The 22449-nt window shown below is 38.8% G+C and overlaps 1 protein-coding gene across 1 annotated transcript in view; it reads left to right on the top strand.

Annotated features, from left to right (window-relative positions):
- Nucleotides 1-22449, top strand: part of SON (SON DNA and RNA binding protein) — a 30995-nt gene that overhangs the window by 1648 nt on the left and 6898 nt on the right. The window contains 8 exon segments of the mRNA XM_070366089.1: nt 1504-1670; nt 3401-9100; nt 9103-9303; nt 10596-10756; nt 12632-12778; nt 12972-13160; nt 20245-20355; nt 21372-21488. Coding sequence (XP_070222190.1) covers nt 1504-1670; nt 3401-9100; nt 9103-9303; nt 10596-10756; nt 12632-12778; nt 12972-13160; nt 20245-20355; nt 21372-21488 — 6793 coding nt within the window.

Below are 22449 nucleotides of genomic sequence, written 5' to 3'. Positions count from 1 at the left end.
TGTTTATTGTAAGATTGTATTGATATTTAGGTGCCTTGAAATTTCCACCCTTTTTCAGTAGTTGAATGAACATCCGGATAGCTTTAAGATGATTACTTTCTTATAGACTGTCTGGTTTTGTTTTGTTTTTTATACCTACTTTTCTGATTTTTAAATCCGTAGATTTTTTAGTAAGATAAGCACAGGGTAAGTGCTTAGGAAAAATGTAAAGAAAGTCCAGGAAGAAAGTCTAAAAAGAAAATTAGATAAAGCAGTTTATTACTAGAGGAGTAAAAAGCTTCTTTTCAAGTAACTTTATACAGTATCAGTGTCAAGATTATTTGCTATTTTAGTGAGCTGTAGTTTTTCTGTGTGTGTCATTTATTTTTTTATGTATATTGGTTTGAGTGAAGTTTTTATATATAGATGGTTAGGAGTAAGAGCTCTGGTTTTGAATGCCAGCTTTACTGCTTAATAGATGTGTAACCTTCAGCTAGGTTTTTTTGTTGTTTTGTTTTCTTTGGGCCTCATTTTCCTCATTGAAAAATCAGAACAGTAGTGCTGATTTCAGAGTTTGTGGGGATAAATGAGTTTAGAAATGTAGAACCATGTGACCCTAATTAATAATTAATAAATGTTAATATTTATTGTATGATTCATTGTATTAGAAAACCAAATATTCTTTAATATCATGAAAAGCTACTGAATTTTTTTGTTAGTTAAAGCTTAAGTTACAGTAAGTCACACATGCTGTTGTGAAAATAGTTTTCTAAACAATTTTGTAAATTTGTACAAAATAATACAAGTGGCAAATGATAAAAATAAATGATATATTAAAATGTATCTTCTGTCAAGATTCTTCTGTTCCTATGAATTGAAAATATGTTAAGTGATTCATTCATTTACTCTTACTATAAATGAGTTGGTTTACATGATTTTTGGTAACTGGGTGAAAACTATATAAATGTAGTTTTTCTTTTCAATATTATGGCATTTCAGTAACTGAAGAGTTTCAACCTGATCTGAAGCTACCAGTTATACTTTTGACTAAATGTCTGTGGCTAAATTTTTGTTACTTCATATTGCTGATGGTGATTGTGATCCATCCAGAGGTGTAGCTTTATTGTCACTATAGCATTTACCATAATGTTAGATAATGTGTTTTTCTTCTTTGGTTTTGTTATTGTGATCTTAGTAATTTTTTTCCCCTGAGAGAAATATGCTGGTTGGGGAGTATTTAGTTTTTTGTTTTTTTTTAAAAGAGGTTGGAAACCTGTTTTAAAGATTTTTTTTAACTTTAACACTTCTGAAAACTTTAAGAAATTGTATGAAAATAAAAATGTGCCAACTGTTAAGTAGTGTTAAGGAAGCACTGTTGATGGGGAAAAGGGGAATATCATCCAAAATTAAATACAAAATGGTGAAATGTATGAATAATATGAGGTTTTTTTAAAATAAATTGTTACAAATATTTATATGTCATGATAGAATTATTAACGAATTTTGATAACTTTTCTTGTCAAGTGGAAGGAGTGAAGGACAGCTCAATGGTGAAACAAACACACCTATTGAAGGAAACCAGGCAGGTGATGCAGCTGCCTCTGCCAGGAACCTACCAAATGAAGACATAGTTCAGAAGATAGAGGAAGTACTTTCTGGGGTCTTAGATACAGAATTACGATATAAGCCAGGTAAGTTGAAGATAATTACCTGTCTTGAAAGCTAAATTTTTAAAAATAGTTAATAGTTAAATAATAGTATTTCTGATTGCACGGTATTTAAGATGTTCATTAGATCTGAAGTGTCAGTAAGTTGAATTTTTAATTTAACTGATTTACTGAAGACTTTGTTTATGTCCATTTTTTGAAAATACAATTGCAGTTGTTTGCTTTACTGGTGGAATGTAACTGTATTAGATTTGTAGTGCCTCAGTGCCAGGATTTTGAATATGGATTTTCATTGAAAAATTGTGTAAGTGTCAAGTTTTGGAAGGTACAGGAGTCTGGACCAAATTGTAATGATTTTAAAACCCTGGAAACTTTAATTTAAAACTCAAGGTTAGAGATTACTTTGTTTTTGCATCTACTTTTAAAGGTATAATAAATGGGGAGGAAGCATTGCTGGATATTGAGCATGTGGGGAACTGATTAAATAATTGGTGCTTAGAAATGTCTTATCATCAACCATCAACATTTTATGGATTTTTTTTTTTTTAATACGGAGTATGGCTTAAAAAAAATAGTATAGACTGGCCATGCTTAGATTCATGACTTGAGCAACTTTTGTTGAAGTATAATGTAGATTTGGTACATAATATAAACAATTAGTAGAAAATGATTAGTTTTGTTTTGAAACAGATCTTGTCTTGTGTTAATTCACTTTTTCCATAATCTTGATGACCTGGATTTCTGATCTTTTTCTGAGATCACTAAGGTTTATCAGATTTTATACTGGCATTAGAATAAATCTCATCTAGTAATAAAGTGTACACCATATTTTGGTTTAGATATGCAGAAATGTTCTTAACCTCTTAAGGGTTGTAAATTAACTTCTTAGTAACTTTAGAAGAGAAGGGAAGAGGTGTTACTTTTCTTAGAATACAGCATGAGTGATTTAGGTTCCATGTTTTGTGTTTGTTGCTCAGACCTTTGCCATCTTTATAAAAGCGTTCCCTAGCACTGAGCGACTTCACTTTCACTTTTCACTTTCATGCATTGGAGAAGGAAATGGCAACCCACTCCAGTGTTCTTGCCTGGAGAATCCCAGGGACGGGGGAGCCTGGTGGGCTGCTGTCTGTGGGGTCGCACAGAGTCGGACACGACTGAAGCGATTTAGCAGCAGCAGCAGCAGCATTTGCTGAGAGTTTACTTGATGCCACGCGTTATTCAGTGTACTTTGCATGTTTTAACTCAGTTTGTCCTCTGCCTCTGAAAGACAGTGTCAGCAATTGAGTGGTGCATTGATTCAGTATGCAAAAGCAGACAGTCAGTTCTAAAGCCAGTGCCACATTGCTTCTTGAATGAGTAAATAGGAGTTATGAAATAGTCACAAAAATTATTCAGTATATGTATTTTTAGGAATTCTGATAGTTAATAATATGAAAGATGTTTATATGTAAGTGTAGTTTAAAAGTTGTATATTGAGAGCTGGAGAAAATAATTGTTTTAGATGAACTTAGGAAAAATACATTTTAATGTAATTCTAAGAACTTTTATAATAAATTAAGAACTTATTTTTAACCCTGGCTTTAGTTGTAGAAGTGTTGCAAAGGTGCCAGTCTTCATATAGCTGGTTTATGGAAAATTATTTAACAGGAAATGTCTTATGGTATCTTTAACATGGAATGTAAGGTATTGTTTATATGATTTATCTAAATCTATCTTGGGGAATATTTGACATAATTAATTTTCTTTAATTTTAGACTTGAAGGAGGCATCCAGAAAAAGTAGATGTGTGTCTGTCCAAACAGATCCTACTGATGAAATTCCTACCAAAAAGTCGAAGAAGCATAAAAAGCACAAAAATAAAAAGAAGAAAAAGAAGAAAGAAAAGGAGAAAAAGTATAAAAGACAGTCAGAAGAATCCGAGTCAAAGCCGAAATCACATCATGATGGGAACATAGAGTCGGATTCCTTTTTGAAGTTTGATTCTGAACCTTCAGAGATGGCACTGGAGCATTCTGTAAGAGCATTTGGCCTGTATGATACCAGTGAATCTCCTGCAGTTGTGCTTGAACCTCCTGTAGTCTCGATGGAGGTCTCAGAGCCACACATCTTAGAAACTTTGACGCCAGCTACAAAACATACAGAACTGTCAGTTGCATCTACGTCAGTAGTCTCAATGCCGTCAGAGCAGTCTGTGGCAGTAATGCTGGAACCATCCACAACAAAGATTCTGGATTCCTTTGCAACAGCACCAGTGCCTACAACAACAGTAGTGCTAAAGTCATCTGAGCCAGTGGTAACAGTGTCAGTGGAGTGTCAGATGAAATCTGTGCAGAAATCTTTGGAGAGCACACCTCCAGAGCCATCAAAGATCATGTTGCTAGAGCCTCCAGTAGCAAAAGTGCTAGAGCTATCAGAAACTCTTGTGTCATCAGAGACACCTACTGAGGTGCACCCTGAGCCAAGCACGTCAACAGCAATGGATTTTCCAGAGTCGTCAGCAATTGAAGTGCTAAGATTGCCAGAGCAGCCTGTAGAAGGACCGTCAGAGATTGCAGATTCATCCATGACACGACCGCAGGAGATGCTGGAGCTGCCCAAGACCACAGCGTTGGAGCTGCAGGAGTCGTCGGTGGCCTCAGTGATGGAGTTGCCGGGGCCACCTGCGACCTCCATGCCGGAGTTGCAGGGGCCCCCTGTGACTCCAGTGCTGGAGTTACCTGGGCCCTCTGCTACCCCGGCGCCAGAGTTGCCAGGGCCCCTTTCTACCCCAGTGCCTGAGTTGCTAGGGCCCCCTGCGACAGCAGTGCCCGAGTTGGCGGGGCCCTCTGTGACATCAGTGCCACAGTTGTCACAGGAATTGTCAGGGCTTCCAGCACCATCCATGGGGTTGGAGCCACCACAGGAGGTACCAGAGCCACCTGTGATGGCACAGGAGTTGCCAGGGCTGCCTGCAGTGACAACAGCAGTAGAGTTGCCAGGGCAGCCTGTGGTAACAGTAGCAATGGAGTTGACCGAACAACCTGTGACGACGACAGAATTGGAGCAGCCTGTGGGGATGACAGCGGTGGAACATCCTGGGCAGCCTGAGGTGACAACGGCAACAGGGTTGCTGGGGCAGCCTGAGGCGGCAATGGTGCTGGAGTTGCCGGGACAGCCGGTGGCAACGACAGCGCTGGAGTTGTCAGGGCAGCCTTCGGTGACTGGGGTGCCAGAGTTGCCAGGGCTGCCTTCGGCAACTAGGGCGCTGGAGTTGTCGGGGCAACCTGTGGCAACTGGGGCACTGGAGTTGCCTGGGCAGCTCATGGCAGCTGGGGCACTGGAGTTCTCGGGGCAGTCTGGGGCAGCTGGAGCACTGGAGCTTCTGGGGCAGCCTTTGGCAACAGGGGTGCTGGAGTTGCCAGGGCAACCTGGGGCGCCAGAGTTGCCTGGGCAGCCTGTGGCAACTGTGGCGCTGGAGATCTCTGTTCAGTCTGTGGTGACAACGGAGCTGTCAACGATGACCGTGTCGCAGTCCCTGGAGGTGCCCTCGACGACAGCGCTGGAATCCTATAATACGGTAGCACAGGAGCTGCCTACTACATTAGTGGGGGAGACTTCTGTAACAGTAGGAGTGGATCCCTTGATGGCCCAAGAATCCCATATGTTAGCTTCTAACACCATGGAGACCCATATGTTAGCATCCAACACCATGGACTCCCAAATGCTAGCGTCCAACACCATGGACTCTCAAATGCTAGCATCCAACACTATGGACTCCCAGATGTTAGCCTCTAGCACCATGGACTCCCAGATGTTAGCAACCAGCTCCATGGACTCCCAGATGTTAGCAACCAGCTCCATGGACTCTCAGATGTTAGCAACCAGCTCCATGGACTCTCAGATGCTAGCAACCAGCTCCATGGACTCCCAGATGTTAGCAACCAGCTCCATGGACTCCCAGATGTTAGCAACCAGCTCCATGGACTCCCAGATGTTAGCAACCAGCTCCATGGACTCCCAGATGTTAGCAACCAGCTCCATGGACTCCCAGATGTTAGCAACCAGCACCATGGACTCCCAGATGTTAGCCACTAGCTCTATGGACTCCCAGATGTTAGCATCTGGCACTATGGACTCTCAGATGTTAGCTTCTGGCTCCATGGATGCTCAGATGTTAGCGTCTGGTACCATGGATGCCCAGATGTTAGCATCTAGTACCCAAGATTCTGCTATGTTGGGTTCAAAATCTCCTGATCCCTACAGGTTAGCTCAGGATCCTTACAGGTTAGCTCAGGATCCGTATAGGTTAGGTCATGACCCTTACAGGCTAGGTCATGATGCCTACAGGTTAGGGCAGGACCCCTATAGATTAGGCCATGATCCCTACAGACTAACTCCTGATCCCTATAGGATGTCACCTAGACCCTATAGGATAGCACCCAGGTCCTATAGAATAGCTCCCAGGCCATATAGGTTAGCACCTAGACCCCTGATGTTAGCATCTAGACGTTCTATGATGATGTCCTATGCTGCAGAACGTTCCATGATGTCATCTTATGAACGCTCTATGATGTCTTATGAGCGGTCTATGATGTCCCCTATGGCTGAGCGTTCTATGATGTCCGCCTACGAGCGCTCTATGATGTCAGCCTATGAGCGCTCTATGATGTCCCCTATGGCTGAGCGCTCTATGATGTCAGCTTATGAACGCTCTATGATGTCAGCCTACGAGCGCTCCATGATGTCCCCAATGGCTGACCGATCTATGATGTCCATGGGTGCTGACCGGTCTATGATGTCATCGTACTCTGCTGCTGACCGGTCTATGATGTCATCGTACTCTGCAGCTGACCGATCTATGATGTCATCTTATACTGCTGATCGTTCAATGATGTCTATGGCAGCTGATTCTTACACCGATTCTTATACTGATACATACACGGAGGCATATATGGTGCCACCTTTGCCTCCTGAAGAGCCTCCAACAATGCCACCATTGCCACCTGAAGAGCCACCAATGACACCACCATTGCCTCCTGAGGAACCACCAGAGGGTCCAGTGTTAGCCGCTGAGCAGTCAGCATTAACAGCTGAAAATACATGGTCTGCTGAGGTGCCAGCATTACCTCCTGAAGAGTCTGTATCGCTGCCTGAACCTCCTGTGAGTCAAAGTGAGATTGCGGAGCCTTTGGCAGTGACTGCTAATTATTCAGTGTCAGCATCGGAGCCTTCAGTGTTAGCATCAGAGGCTGACGTGACTGTTCCAGAACCACAGCTAGAGCCAGAGTCTTCAGTTATGTCAACACCTGTAGAGTCTGCTGCTGGAGCAGAAGAGCATGAAATGGTTGCAGAGAGACCAGTGACTTACATGGTGTCTGAAACTCCCACAACATCAGCTGAACCAACTGTGTTAACATCAGAGCCTTCTGTTATGTCAGAGACAGCAGAAACTTATGATTCCATGAGGGCTTCAGGACACACTGCCTCAGAGGTATCTATGTCTCTGCTGGAGCCAGCAGTACCTATTGCAGAGCCATCACAGAGCACTGTAGATCTGCCAGCCATGGCTGTTCCAGAGCACCCAGCTGGGATTGTTTCAGAGACATCAACCGTGGCTGTCCCAGAGCCACAGGCTGAGGCTGTCCTAGACCCTCCAGCTGCAGCTGTCCAGGACCCTCCAGCTGTGGCTGTCCTGGACCCACCAGCTGAGGCTGTACCAGAGCCCCTGGCCTTGTCTGAGCCAGAGCATGTTACTGTTGCTATGCCAGTTGTCTCTACCCTGGAGCCTACTGTGCCTATTCTGGAACCAGTGGTGTCCATCCTTCAACCTAATGTGATTGTTTCAGAACCATCTAGTTGTGTCCAAGAGTCCACTGTGACAATTTCAGAGCCTCCTGTCACTGTCTCAGAGCAAACTCAAGTAATACCAGCTGAGACAGTTGTAGAGTCTACAGCAGTAATATTAGAATCTAGTGTTACAAAAGGAATGAATTTACTATCTGGTGATCAAAGTATTGCTTCAGAGATTGGCCTGCAGGAGATAGCCATGCATTCAGAGGAAGAGCCACGTGCTGAAGGACTCCTGAAGAGTGGCTCTAATGAAACTGAAAATTGTATAAGTACAGACCTTAACATAAATAATCACTTAATTGCTCAAGAGATGGAATGTAGCACAGTGTCTGCTGCCAGCACTGGTGCTATTGGTGAAATTGGTGAAGAGGCAGTTTTGCCTACCAGTGAGACTAAACAATGCACAGTATTGGATACCTGTCCTAGTGTTAGTGAAACTGAGCTAGGAGGAACTCTGTCTTCTGTTGGTCCCGTTGTCCTTGAATCTGAAGCAGTGGGAACTGGTAAGGATCTTGAATTTGGCACAGCATCTGCTCTCAGTTCAGTTAGTAAATATGATGGTGAAGTATCTTTAACTACTCAAGATACTGAACATGACATGGTAATTTCCACCAGTCCCAGTGGTGGCAGTGAAGCTGACATAGAGGGACCTTTGCCTGCTAAAGACATTCATCCTGATTTATCTAATAATTTTATCAACAAGGATGCAGAAGGATCATTACCTGTACAGGAGAGTGACCAGATGTTAGCAGCTGCTATCAGTCCTAAGGAAAGTAGTGGAGAAGATAAAGAAGTATCTCTCACTACTAAAGAGATATTGTCTGATTCAGGATTTCCTGCCAGCATTGATGATATTAATGAAGCTGATTTAGTGAGACCATTACTTCCTAAAGACATGGAACGTCTTACAAACCTTAGAGCTGGTATTGAAGGACCTTTACTTCCGAGTGAGGTGGAACGGGATAAATCTGCTGCCAGTCCAGTTGTAATTAGTATACCAGAAAGAGCTTCAGAGTCGTCTTCAGAGGAAAAAGATGATTATGAAATTTTTGTAAAGGTTAAGGACACACATGAAAAAAGCAAGAAAAATAAGAACCGTGACAAAGGCGAGAAAGAGAAGAAAAGAGACTCTTCATTAAGGTCGAGAAGTAAACGTTCCAAGTCTTCTGAACACAAATCTCGAAAACGCACCAGTGAATCTCGTTCTAGGGCAAGGAAGAGATCATCTAAGTCCAAGTCTCATCGCTCTCAAACACGTTCGCGGTCACGGTCAAGACGCAGGAGGAGGAGCAGCAGGTCAAGATCAAAGTCCAGGGGAAGGCGATCTGTATCAAAAGAGAAGCGCAAAAGATCTCCAAAGCACAGATCCAAGTCCAGGGAAAGAAAAAGAAAAAGATCAAGCTCCAGGGATAACCGGAAAACAGGTAGAGCTCGAAGTCGCACCCCAAGTCGTCGGAGCCGGAGTCATACTCCGAGTCGTAGGAGAAGATCCAGATCCGGGGGGAGAAGGAGCTTTAGCATTTCCCCTAGCCGACGGAGCCGCACCCCAAGCCGAAGGAGCCGCACCCCAAGCCGAAGGAGCCGCACCCCAAGCCGACGGAGCCGCACCCCTAGCAGACGGAGCCGGACCCGAGTCGACGGAGCCGGACCCCGAGCCGTCGGAGAAGATCAAGATCTGTGGTAAGAAGACGAAGCTTCAGTATATCACCAGTCAGATTACGGCGATCACGAACACCCTTGAGAAGAAGGTTTAGCAGGTCTCCAATCCGTCGCAAACGATCCAGGTCTTCAGAAAGAGGCAGATCACCTAAACGTCTCACAGATTTGAGTGAGTCATTTAAATATTTAATGGTATTAAAGAATGATTTGAATCTGAATTTTTTTCTGTGAGTTTAATGACATATTGGGGATTATTGGTTTTTGAGGATAAATATTTCTATCTTTAAGTTTTTGTAATTAGCTTCTGTTTAGAAAATGTGGGAGTAAGTATTTTTATAATTAGCTTTAAAAGATTAGCTTTGGAGTATATTAGAACCAAAGTATTTCCATACTTTAATGTTTTCTTTCTGCTTGAACTATATACCATAACTAAAAATGGCAAGTAGAAGTTCAATTAGGTGTTGTTACTGTAATTATTCCAACATAGGTTCTTGCAAATAAGCCTGAAATCAGACATTTCTTTTTTAAATAGTTACATGTCTTAAAATGGCATATAGAACTGTTAAATGTTTGTGAGGATAATTCTAATTGGTATAATGGGTAATGTAAGTGAGTAGGGAATTTTGCATGTGGGGAGTTAATGATTTCAGTCTGTCTTTTACAAAATGAAGTGTTCTAATATCTCCTGCTTTTTTAAGTGAGCAGAGGTGACTAAAATTTGATGGATAATGTATGACTACTGTTAATGGATAATTTGTCATTATCCCAGTAGATTGGACATTTCCAGGTCAGACTAGTCTAAAGAAAAAGTCCTAGACAGAACCTTAGGGGAGAATGATTCAGTTTAACAGATGGTTTTTGAGTGCTTTTTTTATTAAAAAACATAAAGATTACCAGCTAGTACAAGAGACACAGATAAAATGCATGTATGTCTGTTTTACCAAGTAGTGAAACTGCCTAAGAGCAGAATGTGATGATTGCTGTAAATACTGGTACAGATTAGGTACTTCGGGAGCACAATGGAGAGGAATGTTAAATTCTGACTTAAGACTTGTTACTTTGAAATGGTGGCAGTTTTGAAATTGGGCTCAAAGAGTGATTTAGAATGTTATTAAGAGATTTAGAAGGAGAGTAATTTAAGGGGCACCATAGTTTTGGAAAACAAAGTAGGCTTTGGCAGGTGTGGGAGTTAGCATGTATAGCAGGGTGATTATTGTAGTTGTGTAGTTTAGCTATTTTGTATAGTGTTTGAGTGGGAAGCTAAATACGGACTTAATTCACTTTTAAATATGGGGCATTTTCTTTATTTCTTTAAATCTTTGAGCCAAAGAATGATTTCATCACAGCTGTAAGTTTGGGCAGAAAATTGATGCCTTTAATTTTTTTAGCATGTAAAACATTAGATAATATAAAATGTATAGCCTTTCAGGAAAACTGCTTTTTGTATTTTTCCTCTTGCAGATAAGGCTCAGTTACTTGAAATAGCCAAAGCTAATGCAGCTGCCATGTGTGCTAAGGCTGGTGTTCCTTTACCACCAAACCTAAAGCCTGCACCCCCACCTACAATAGAAGAGAAAGTTGCTAAAAAGTCAGGAGGAGCTACTATAGAAGAACTAACTGAGGTAAGCTAGACAGAATTTGTTTTCATTCTTAAATGGATTACTCCAGTGATGTTGACTCTGGAGCGTGCCAAAAACCTGAATTGTGGGCTGAACTGATAATGGCTGGCACCGAGTGGCCAAAACCCGAAATACAGACGTGGCAGCGGCAGAAGCTCTGTTTAGCAGGCCATTATCCGGGATGGCTAAGCTCCGCTAGCTAAGTTACTTCCCATTACTTTTGCTTTCCAGTTTTAGAAGCCAAACTGACTGAGGAGTGGGACGGTTCGTTTGAATGGAGGAGGTGTTGAGTGAGCAACACGCAGAAGCTCGCCTACAGTTTCGTTTCCATTCACGACGCGTTCACTGATCGCCACGAGTGTACTGCATATACGCAAAGACACAGACAATCTTCAGAAATGATCTTTTGCCACCGGAGCTTGGAAATTAATGAGAATAGCTGGCCATTGCCTGAAAGGAACTTCTTTCGCATCAACATTTCGGGTTTTGGCTGTTTGGTACCAGCCATTGGTGATAATGGCCGGCCATTATCAGTTCTTCCTGCGGTTCGGGTTTTGGCAGTAACATATATATTTTAAACACAATTATTTTTGTTTTTAAGAATTTGATCTTTTCAATTGAGGCTTTTTTTTTGTCTTATGGCTTTGTTTTATTAAAATTTGTTTGGTTTTTTTTTTTTTTTTTTTTGGAGGACGCTGAAATATTGCTGCTAGGATCCAGAAATACCACACTGTTTCAGATATTGAAACTTGTTATTGGCTAGCCTTATGCCAGCCTGCCACTGTCAATATATTCTGTTCCCCTTGGTTACAAGCTTGGTATACTCTGTGTTTTTGGCTAAATGAGCTTTTTATCTGATTAAAATATTTTCAATTGATAAGGGATATGATAAATTCTACTGCTTGTATAGAGACAAGTCCACCCAAATTTACTCTGACCTTTTTATAAAGCCAGGTAATGGGAGTCTGTTCCTTTGCTTCTCAAGGAGGAATTGACTTTGCTTTATGTGTCAGACCTCATCATTGCACCCTCTCCATCCTTGAGTTCTGTTCCTTTAGACACTCAACCTATAAAACATTTATGGAAAGACATGCTATTATCTAGCCCAGTTGCAAGTGTTTCAAATTTTGTTTAGCCATACATTTGGGGATTGCATAGTTTCTTAATCTCTTTCCTTAGATTTATTACAATATGAATTACAACTTTTTTTTTTATGTTTAAGGACCTAGTGAAGACTTCTATTGCTTGCTTATCAAATCCAAGCTCCTTATCCAAAACCTTATGAACACTTAGTGATTCCCTATATATTTTAGCCTCATCTTCAGCCCTCTTATCCCTTTTAATAAGTTTTTTCTCACCTCTTTACCACTACCTGACTATAGAGTGACTTTCTTTTCCTTTCCCTGCTAATCCTTTTTCTTAACTATGAAAATCTGGCTTAGAACTTTCAAGGAATATTCCTTGATTATCAGATTCTGCCTGATTCTGTTCTCTCTTAAGCTTTTGTTCTTTGAGCACTTATGTACTCAGTTTGTATTATATCAGTTTGCACTTGTTAAACTGTGTTGCTCTGTAAAAGCGTTCCTCAATTATCTCATGTGTATGTATTCCGTCTTTTGAACTAGATTGTAAGCTCCTTGAGAGCAGGGACCATGTCTTTTATTTTTTTGTATTCCCTGGACAGTGCCCAGTACAGTGCTCTGCACATAGTAGGTGCTCAATAAATGTTGTTAACTGACTGACCAGCTAGAGTGTGTTTAAATAAGTAGTGAGCTAAGTTACCCAGCTATAAATTTTATGTGGTTTTGAATTTAAGAAATTATGTGTTATTCTACATAAAGTGTAAGATTTATCTTTTGTTTGTTTTTACTTTTTAAGAAATGCAAACAGATTGCACAGAGTAAAGAAGATGATGATGTAATAGTGAATAAGCCGCATGTTTCGGATGAAGAGGAAGAAGAACCTCCTTTTTATCATCATCCCTTTAAACTCAGTGAACCCAAACCCATTTTTTTCAATCTGAATGTGAGTATTAATGTTTTTGAACTGGTAAAACAGCACAACTTGTAGAACTATTTAAGTAAAACTGAAATAATATTTAGTTTTGAATTTAGGTTAAATACTGTGAGAAATAGTCATTTTCCGATTATGTTGAAAATCTATTGAATTTTGAATTAAGAAAAACATTCTTGAATTAAGAAAAATATTATGTTTTTAGATTGCTGCAGCAAAGCCAACTCCACCAAAAAGCCAGGTAACATTAACAAAAGAATTCCCTGTATCATCTGGATCGCAACATCGGAAAAAAGAAGCAGATAGTGTTTATGGAGAGTGGGTCCCTGTAGAGAAAAACGGTGAAGAAAACAAAGATGATGATAATGTTTTCAGCAGCAATTTGCCCTCTGAGGTAAGTAAGAGGACTATTATGTATTTTTCTTTTTATATACCTGAACCTGCATTTTATTGTTATTTTATATCTGATTTGGATTCTGTTTCACTCTTCTTAGGGCCGGGTTAAACGGCAGGGCCGGGTTAGACGACAGATGAAACAACCCGCAGCTTCTCATTTGACAGTAACTCGATGCAATTCACTTTGTGGAACCAAGCCACAAAGTGAAAAGCATCGAATTGCAGAGAACAGTGTTATCACATCCCTACCCAACATTGGGCCCTCCTTGCACTTGTGGGAAGGTAGCCCAAGGTACAACTATTTAGCTTCCCGTTTTGCTTCAAGGCTCTATAGCTCTAGATTTTGGTGGTAGCAAATTTATTGGGTGGAGGGATTTGAGCAGAGAGAGGCAGATCCTCAGGTTCAACACAAGAACTGGATTGGAAAAGGTCCCTGTAGGCTGATGTGAGCATCTCGGATACATAGCCTGTTGCCCTTTAAATAATGGTTTCTTACTATATTTCTCTGGGTTGTTTGTCAGATAGCCTTTAATTTTAATCATTTTCCCCTTCTGTGTGCTACCTTGGCCTTTTTGAATTCTTGTGTTTAACCTAATGCTCAGCCTTGGTACTTCATTTCCCTTCTCCTTCCCCTTTTTGCTACTATTAAAAGTTGGAGAAGTGGAATTCACACCTTGAAATTTCCAGGAGGCTATAGTTGTATCTTGTCAAAATGACGCAGTAATAATGCCAAGTGTCAAAACAGCCCCATTAAAATGCCGCCTGATTAAATAATGTGCTGCTAAATATAGTGCACATGAAAACAGCGAGACTGTATATATATGTAAATATATATATATATATCTGTATCTTTGTATGTATCTCTGTATCTGTACCTTTGCTGTATCTTTTAATAAACAGTTTACTTTTATTTAACTTGTTGTGCAAAATCACGCTTGGGGGATCTGGGAGGGTGGAGACTTACTAGGGGGGTGGGAGTTTTAAATGATACAATAGACTAGTCATCACCTCTTGCCCTTGGTTTCCAAAACCCAGACATTTTGTCCAAGGACTAGACTAGATATCTGATGCCCGTACAGTGTAGGGATTCTTCCCCAGTTCCTATCCTTGCCATTTTGGGATATGTGGATCCAGAGAGACCTGTACTCTTCACCTACAGGTTCCCCTTATTGACCATATCATCATCATCCAATAAACACCTCTGATAATACAAATAAACAAATTCTGTTTATAAAGTTAAAAGTGAACAGAACCCAAATCAGAAACTTTGGTAGTATTTTTTTCCCCTGAGCTCTTCACAAGAGACATTGTTTTTTTTTGTTTTGTTTTTGACCTGTGGCATTTGGAAAAGAGCACAGTCTGTGCAGTGACACTGGACATAATTAGCCAGTGCAACTTACAGTCACTGTTGATACTTACATGAGGTTCAACAACTGAAGCAAGGTACGCCATCACCAGTGAAGGAGAGACCGCTTATTTGGACAATTTTTAGTGAAGCCAGTTGAGTAGTTCAGTTGCTGATTCGCAAATCAGGCTACTTACTGCACATCTCAAGAGGGAAAGGTTAACTGACATTTATAACTGACTTGAATCTAGTAATAGCTGAGTATAAACCATGGTAAGAGGGCTGAACTGACTGACTTAGAAATTCTAATACACATGCTTTTAGTAATTTCTTAAACATTAAGCATTTAACAGAGTTAGAAAAAAACGAGACATTTATGTGAAAAAAATTTTCCAACGTGGTAAAGCCCTATAAATATTGCATAATTCCAAAAGATTTTCCTGGGAAGATAAGTGACTATAACTATTTAACTTCAGTGGAACATGGGGAAGATGCTTAGTGAATCCTGGTGATTACGGTTCTTCTTGATTAAGAGTATATATAAATGTGTGCGTGTGTATATATATTACCGTATTTAGCCGTTTTCAGTCTTAACACTGAAACTGTGGTGCCTTACGTTGTCTGTCATCAATAGTGGTTGTCAAATTTGAATGAAAAGTTGGGGGAATTAACTCCAAAGACATCTGGGAGAGGGGAGTAGGTGGGTATTAAGATTTTATAAAATAAGTAAAAGGAGCCTTTTATTAAAGCAGGAGACAAAAGTTCTGTTCATGAAGCAGATTTCTCCTGTGGGGGATATTATATACAGCTATTGCTATCAGAACTCTAAGCTAGTTTCTTAGACAGTTAGACTAAAAAATATGTGTTAACTTTAATTTCAAGTAAAACAATCCCCAAATTTTATGAAGGGACAGCAGTTTGCTTTTGTTTTTAGGTCTGTGTACTTTTACCTAGAAGTAATATTGAACATCTAAAGGAAGTGTTCACTGTATGAAATGTTTAGTTCTAGTTATTTAGCTGTATCTTACAAATATATTAGTAAGATTAATGTTCTATATTCTAAATGTTTGTAGAATACTATTGGTGACATTTTATGGGAGCATTGAGTCTTGATTCCCTGTCAGGGGTTGAAATAAAGATTTTATATAGAAAAGAAAGTTCTTTTTAAATGGTCAATATTTTAATTGAATAGTGCTTTGAATTTTTCTGTTATTTTTTCATTTTAATAAAATTGGAATTTGTGATTCTTTAGTTTTGAGCATAAAACATTCAGGCAAAGATCACAGATTTGATCTCAGCTTTGCTATATGATCCTTAATCCTACCAGTTGTGCACATGAGTGCTCTTTGACATAAGTGAGAGTGGATAGACGTGGATGGATCAACATAACTCTATATCTTATGGAAATACCAACTCATCACACTGTGGGCTCTGCTGCCATAGCATCGTCTTCCTACCCAGAAGCCAACCAGCATCATCCTCAGTAAAGAGTGACTGCAGAACCTTGATCATATTTGTGTGAATTTTGATTTATAAACAATGAAACCAAAAGTGTTGGAAAACATTTTAAAACTTGTCCTTTGGGGGCATTAATTCTCGGTAATAAAGATAGCAAAGCCTTACTGGGTAGAGGATATAAATGTAGTCTCGGGCATAAAGTTTCCCCTTCATGTCCCCTAAAATTCCCTTATGGTTAGGAACTCTGTATTTTTGAGGTTTAAGAAAACTGAGTTCTTGTGGTAAAATGAAAATTTTAATTGAAAACGAAACACATAGGTCTTGGCAGTGCGAGAATATTACATACAGCTTTTTTATTCATTCATTCTTTAGAGTCTCCCAGGTTATTAATGTGGAATTTCTCTACCATTTAATGGTTTATCTAATCCTCCAATTACTGTAATTCATTTAAATGTAATAAAAATTACACTAGAGAATTTTATGTGAAATAATAAAAAGACTCATAAATGAGTTTTTAAAACCAAGCCACATAACTCCTGAGGCATTCTGTATTTAGTGTGGCTTTTGTTTATATAGTTGTCATTTACTTTGTATTTTATTAATTTTTGCTAAATATTTTAAATCATGTTTTGTATGCAGGCTAGGTGCTTTTTCTTTAACTCTCTTAAAAATTTCATTTTATATCATCTTTTAATTGGAGATACCTGCAATTTCTTATGTAGAAAGTAATTTGCCTTTTACAGGTACTATTTTTTCCTTACCTGAATGACCACCTTTTAATAATTCTCATTAGTTCTTTAATAGCCTTTCACTGACTTTTTAAGAATTATTTAAGATAATTGTTTTATTTATGTAAACAGTTGGGTTAACACAGGGGGAAGGTAAATTGACTTAGAAGGATTTTTAAAATAAGGAAGATGAAGATGCACAGGTAATAAGGTTGTGAAATGCATATTACAGTGTCAGTTATATTAGTGTGTTATTAGTCCTGACAACATTTTAGGTTACAGAAACAGTAATCTGTTGTGTTGCTGAAGTAGAGGGATGAAATAACTTGGACAGGTTTTTATAGATGTGTGAACTGGAATAATAATTCAGGATACTCTTTTTATGTGGATTTCACCTTTTAGAACAAGCCCTAGGGAGAAGGAAATAAAACATTTCCCCCCATCATGACGTCTAGAATATTACTACACATTACATGGAAGGTCTATTGTGTACTAGTGAAAATAAATTTGCTTTGTTGATGATAGCTTGATAATAGTGTTCTGCAGGGTTTAAGATAATTCCCGCCACCCCCCGACTTTTTAGCATTCTAAAACTTTTAGCATCATTTTGGTACCTTTCACACTTGACTGTTTTTGAGCAACATTAAGACTCAAACTCTGCTATGTATTATAGTCTGGTAGTAGTGGTATAGTTGTGTATGATTCTTAACGACCCAATGGACTGCACATTGCCAGGCTTCTCTGTCCGTGGAACTTCCCAGGCAAGAAGACAGCAGTGGGTTGCCATTTTCCTTCTCCAATAGTTATATGCTTTATGTATACACATACAAATCCTATGCAGTCCAATACAGCAGTCACTGAGCCACTGAGAAATCAGTTCTTTAATTGCACTAGGCACATTTCAAGTGCTCATTAGCTTTCACTGTAAAAGTTCTGTTGGACAGTGCTGTTCTAAAGGGTAGCTGTGATGTTTTATGAGTCTTTTAATACTGATTCAGAACTTTGGTCTAATCTTTGAATATTAATATTTTGAGAATTATAGTTGGTTTTTTATTTCATATCCTGAGTTATCCTGGCAACTTGGATATATGCTTTTTGATATAAACTCTTGAGGATTCTTTAGAGATTAAGATAATCCTGATTGATCCTATTTTGGGTATGTTTCTTCACATTAAAAAGTATGAATATGAAATTAATAGTCAAATTACTATTTGTTAATAAAGTTTTGACACGAACTTACAGCTTACTTGATAAGCCTGTTGAAGAATAAATGAAGTTGTATTACCTTAGGAAAAAAACTAGTTGTAATTTTATCTAAATTTATATTAAATCTCAATGTTGTTATATTAAATAAATAACTATTTAAATAAATAAAAGTTCCTTTCAGAGTGAGATGTGAATTTAACATAAAATACTGAGATTTGAATGAAGTTTCATCCTGAGGATAAATGATGAGGTATTTAGGTTACCTGCTTGCTTAATAAAGGTTAAAAGAGAAAAAAGTATGAAGATATAAAGTGTCTTCAGAAGGATGAAGTCACAGATAGGTATGTTAATTTGCTTTCAGTTGGGAAGAAGTAATTTTATTTTAGAAAAGTTGGAATTTTCAGAGCCATCTTAACTACATTTTTATGGCTAATTTACAGTTAGAAATTGTGGGATCAGAGCTTGGCTTGGTGGTGGGTAGGTACGTTTTCCGTAGTATCTCTGAATTTCAACTTTTTAGAATAAAAACCTATTATTTATACCTAAACACCCTAATGCTTAGATTTGTGGACGAGTATGAAACCCACAGTAATTCTGGCAAAGTTAAAGAATAGTATTTCACACATATTTAATGGGCCTCCAAAAATTACTTCATCATCTTACCTGACAGGTTTATGAAATACCTACATCTTACCTGACAGGTTTATGAAATATCTAAGGCCAAAAAATAATGTGATTCTGATCTAAAGTAATCTGGATTCCCACTTAAAAAGTCACAGCAGGTGATCACAGTTGTAATAGAATTGAAAAGTAGACGTGCTGAGTTTTTTAGTGTTTCAGTCTGCCTTTACCTGTATATCCCCAGAAATGTTCCAGTTAGTGTGGATAATTTACTAAGTTAATTAAGAAATTAGGATCTTTTATTAATGAGATCTGTGAGCAGTCTGATTACAGAATGAATTCAGTTTAATTCTGCTTTCATTTAAAGATGGCAGATATATAGAAACCTGTACTTTTTGGTACCTTGTGGAAGAAAATTTTACTTATGCTAAAGGAATGATACTAGGTGACTCAGCAAGATAACTAAGAATAGTGAAGATAGGAAAAAGGAAGATTAGTAATCCTTATGCATGAGATAGAATTATTCTCTAATAGTCACTGACTCTTAATTATATAGGTCTTTAAAAGAAGTATTTCATATTTAACTATACAGTCAAATTACAGGTTGCCTTAGTTTCGCTTTTTAAAAAAACTTATCTGTTAGTTTATTTTAACTGACTTCCTCATATTTGACACGTCCATGCAGTTGCTACTAGTTATTCTTTTTATATGAATTTAGGAAAATCCTCCCATGTCAGATAACCATTCTCCAAAAATGAATTTTCTTGGATGAGATACTAGAAAATATTAATGGGTTTAGTAGTGTTAGAGGAAAAACAAGTATTAAGAATTGGTGAGTTGACACAAGTCATCTTGAGCTCTTAATAATGTTAGAACTAAACAGCATCAAATACTTGATATTTTTTTTTCCTCCTATGGTTGAGCCTTCCACAAATTTGGTAAATAGGATATTTGGTCTAAAGATAATCCTTGAAGTTTTCCTGGATATTATGAAAAAGTTAAGTCGCATCTGCTTAGCATCAGCTTTTACAGGTAGAACCTGAGCACTCAAGAGGCGAACCTAAGGCATTTCAGACATACTTTAAGTGCTCCGGCCTGATACTTGTGCACCCCACAGAGACAGTCTTAACTCCCATCATCAGTGCACATACTAATGAATGGAAAACCATACATAATGAATATATTCTTTGAAGAAGCTGAGTTCTTTGTATCAGACTTGATGAACCACCACAAGTATGTGAAAACATGCAGACATCAGTAAAGGAACGGTCTTTGACATGGCAGTGGTTTTCTGCTTGCTTATTTAAGAACCTTGCTTATTGCCTCTGAGGGCTGTGCTGAGAAGCAGGATAAAATGAAAACTCCAATGATGATTTTGTTAGAGAAGGCGAGAGATTTTTAAGTTTTTCATGAAACTTTCTATGATTGTAGTTTGATGTAGTAGAAAAAAAGAAAGCAGTTGGATTTTGGATTGAGTTTATCTGCTGCCTGATACTTTGTAACTTACCTTAAACAATCCGTGTCTATTTTCCAACGTTATTTTACCTTTTAGAGTCTTCTCCCTGCTTTACAAAATTATATATATACACATTTTTATATATTTGTATATACAGAATTTTATATAAAACTTGTTTTTGACATGAAGCAACAAAAGATGTGAGCAGTTTTCATAATTTAGGGAGTCTTTGGTTATTTGAGATAATTATCTGTGTTTTCTTTCTTAGCCTGTGGACATCTCTACAGCAATGAGTGAACGGGCACTTGCTCAGAAAAGACTCAGCGAGAATGCATTTGACCTTGAAGCTATGAGCATGTTAAATCGTGCTCAGGAACGGGTATGTAGTGGTTTTAATGTCTAAATGATATTTCACTAACTAGAGGGTTGTGACATAAGTAAACTGTGGCATGCTGTTGACATGTAGGTCTTTGAAAATCATTTATCTAGCAAGCTTTGTTTAAGTGAAAGTGATTTGGGGCTTGATTATTCAGTAAATGTCATATACTACGGGGCAGGAACTATTTGAGAGAATAAAAATAGAAAAAATTACCTGCCCTCATAGAGTTTGTAATCAAATACATAAAAATATTAGCTAAGTACCCATAACAGCCTTGTGAGTTTGCATTTAGAAAGAGTGGCTAAGTGAGGCCCAAGGTCACAACATTAGTAGGGGAACTGGGATCCGAACCTAGACAGTCTGAATCCAGTCTGTGTTTTTAACAGTGGACAGCTGCTCCATACATCCTCTTTCTATGGTAAACATATGGAGACAGGAAGTACATGTTCAGACAAATAGAAAATACTGCCTGACAGTTGCAGGTGTTCAGTAAATATACTCTGAGTGAACGACAACTAATCCTTTAACCATTACAGTGTTTGAATGACCGGTTTCCTATATTATGTTTTAAGCATGTATCTTGAATTGATTGATTTATAACACTTAAGAGAAAGTAATTAAAAATTGAGGCTATCAACATTTATTATGCATTTATGAGATATGTAAGGAGAGCAGGATCCTTTACCATGTGAACAATTTTCTGTATATATTCATGTATCTGTGTGATATTTTGAAGAATAAGTATCACAGCCATGCTTTTCAGTTGTTAGATATATATTTTAAATTTGTTATTATTAATGGGATCCACTGAACGGTTACTGAACTGCTTTGGAATGTTTAAGAAAACAGTTTTAAAGATACAGTAAATTCAGTATATATATTTTTTAAAGTTAAATATTTAAGTCTGTTATTTAGTCTTTGTGGGAGCCAAATAAACCATTTCATTTAGAGAATTAATACCAGTGGCATTTTAATGAGAGAAGTAATTTTACTTAATTGAGGCCTTTTTTCTTCAGATTGATGCCTGGGCTCAGCTGAACTCTATTCCTGGCCAGTTCACAGGAAGTACAGGAGTACAGGTTTTGACACAAGAACAGTTGGCCAATACTGGTGCCCAAGCCTGGATTAAAAAGGTACACAACATATGCACATATAAAAGTGTCCATGTACAAAGTTAAAAATTTTAAGAAAATGTTTTATTAAAAATGCATAAAGAAGCCAGTGAATTTAACTAAAGTTCATGAGTAAATTTGCTATGTGTATATACTCCAGGATGGACAATGAAGATGGATTGATCCCTGAGACAATGGCTAATGTATAAATACGGCTCAAGAGCCACTCAGTTTATATCCTACTGCTCCTGGATTTTGTGGGGGTGGTTTTTAAACTGTGTTTTGAATGCTAACAGTGTATCTCAGCGGCTGTTCAGAATATTCTACGGTTCCTGTTGGACAACTGATCTTATGATTTCAAAGCAGTAGTTCTCAGATTTTTTCTCATCATGGGATACTTTATTACAGGTTCATTTTTGGTGAATCACTGCCCCCAAGAACCTTCTGCCACTTGGTTTTCCATTCCTTGATTCCTTTGCCCTTCTTTCCCCTTTCCTTAGTGCCCGTCCCTCCTGTAAGCGCCCTTGGCCCCTAGTCCTCACTCCTGTTGTGACCTCCAGCCCCAGGTCCATGTGGTTATCAGCTCTTGGTTACAGCAAGTGGTTGGGAGCCCCCCTTGTCAGCGCTGCATGTGGTGGTCTTGCCAGGGGACTAGAAGGATGGGGGAGGATGGCTGAAGTGTGGGGTGGGTGGTGCTGAAGGGTGGCGAAATTGGCTGGGATGGGGGTGGAGAAGACTTATCTGTGGACCACCATTTAGGCCCTGGTGGCCTCTGGTGATCCACAGGTTCAGTTTGAGAACTACTGATTCCGTGAAAAAACAGGAAATGTAAGACGTAAATGCAAGGGAGAGGACGGACGCCTCGTGCTGTGAAGATGTAGGTGCTCCTGGTTTCAGATTCCTGCAGTGAAACATGTGAACTCCACCTACGGCTGCCTCATTGTTGGGGGAGTCTTAGGTGGTTACCAAGGGCTTTCTGAAG

Source organism: Bos mutus, chromosome 1 (assembly GCF_027580195.1).
Source record: "Bos mutus isolate GX-2022 chromosome 1, NWIPB_WYAK_1.1, whole genome shotgun sequence".
Taxonomy (NCBI): domain Eukaryota; kingdom Metazoa; phylum Chordata; class Mammalia; order Artiodactyla; family Bovidae; genus Bos; species Bos mutus.
Note: the sequence above shows the minus strand (reverse complement) of the source record. Positions and strands in the feature narration are given on the sequence as shown.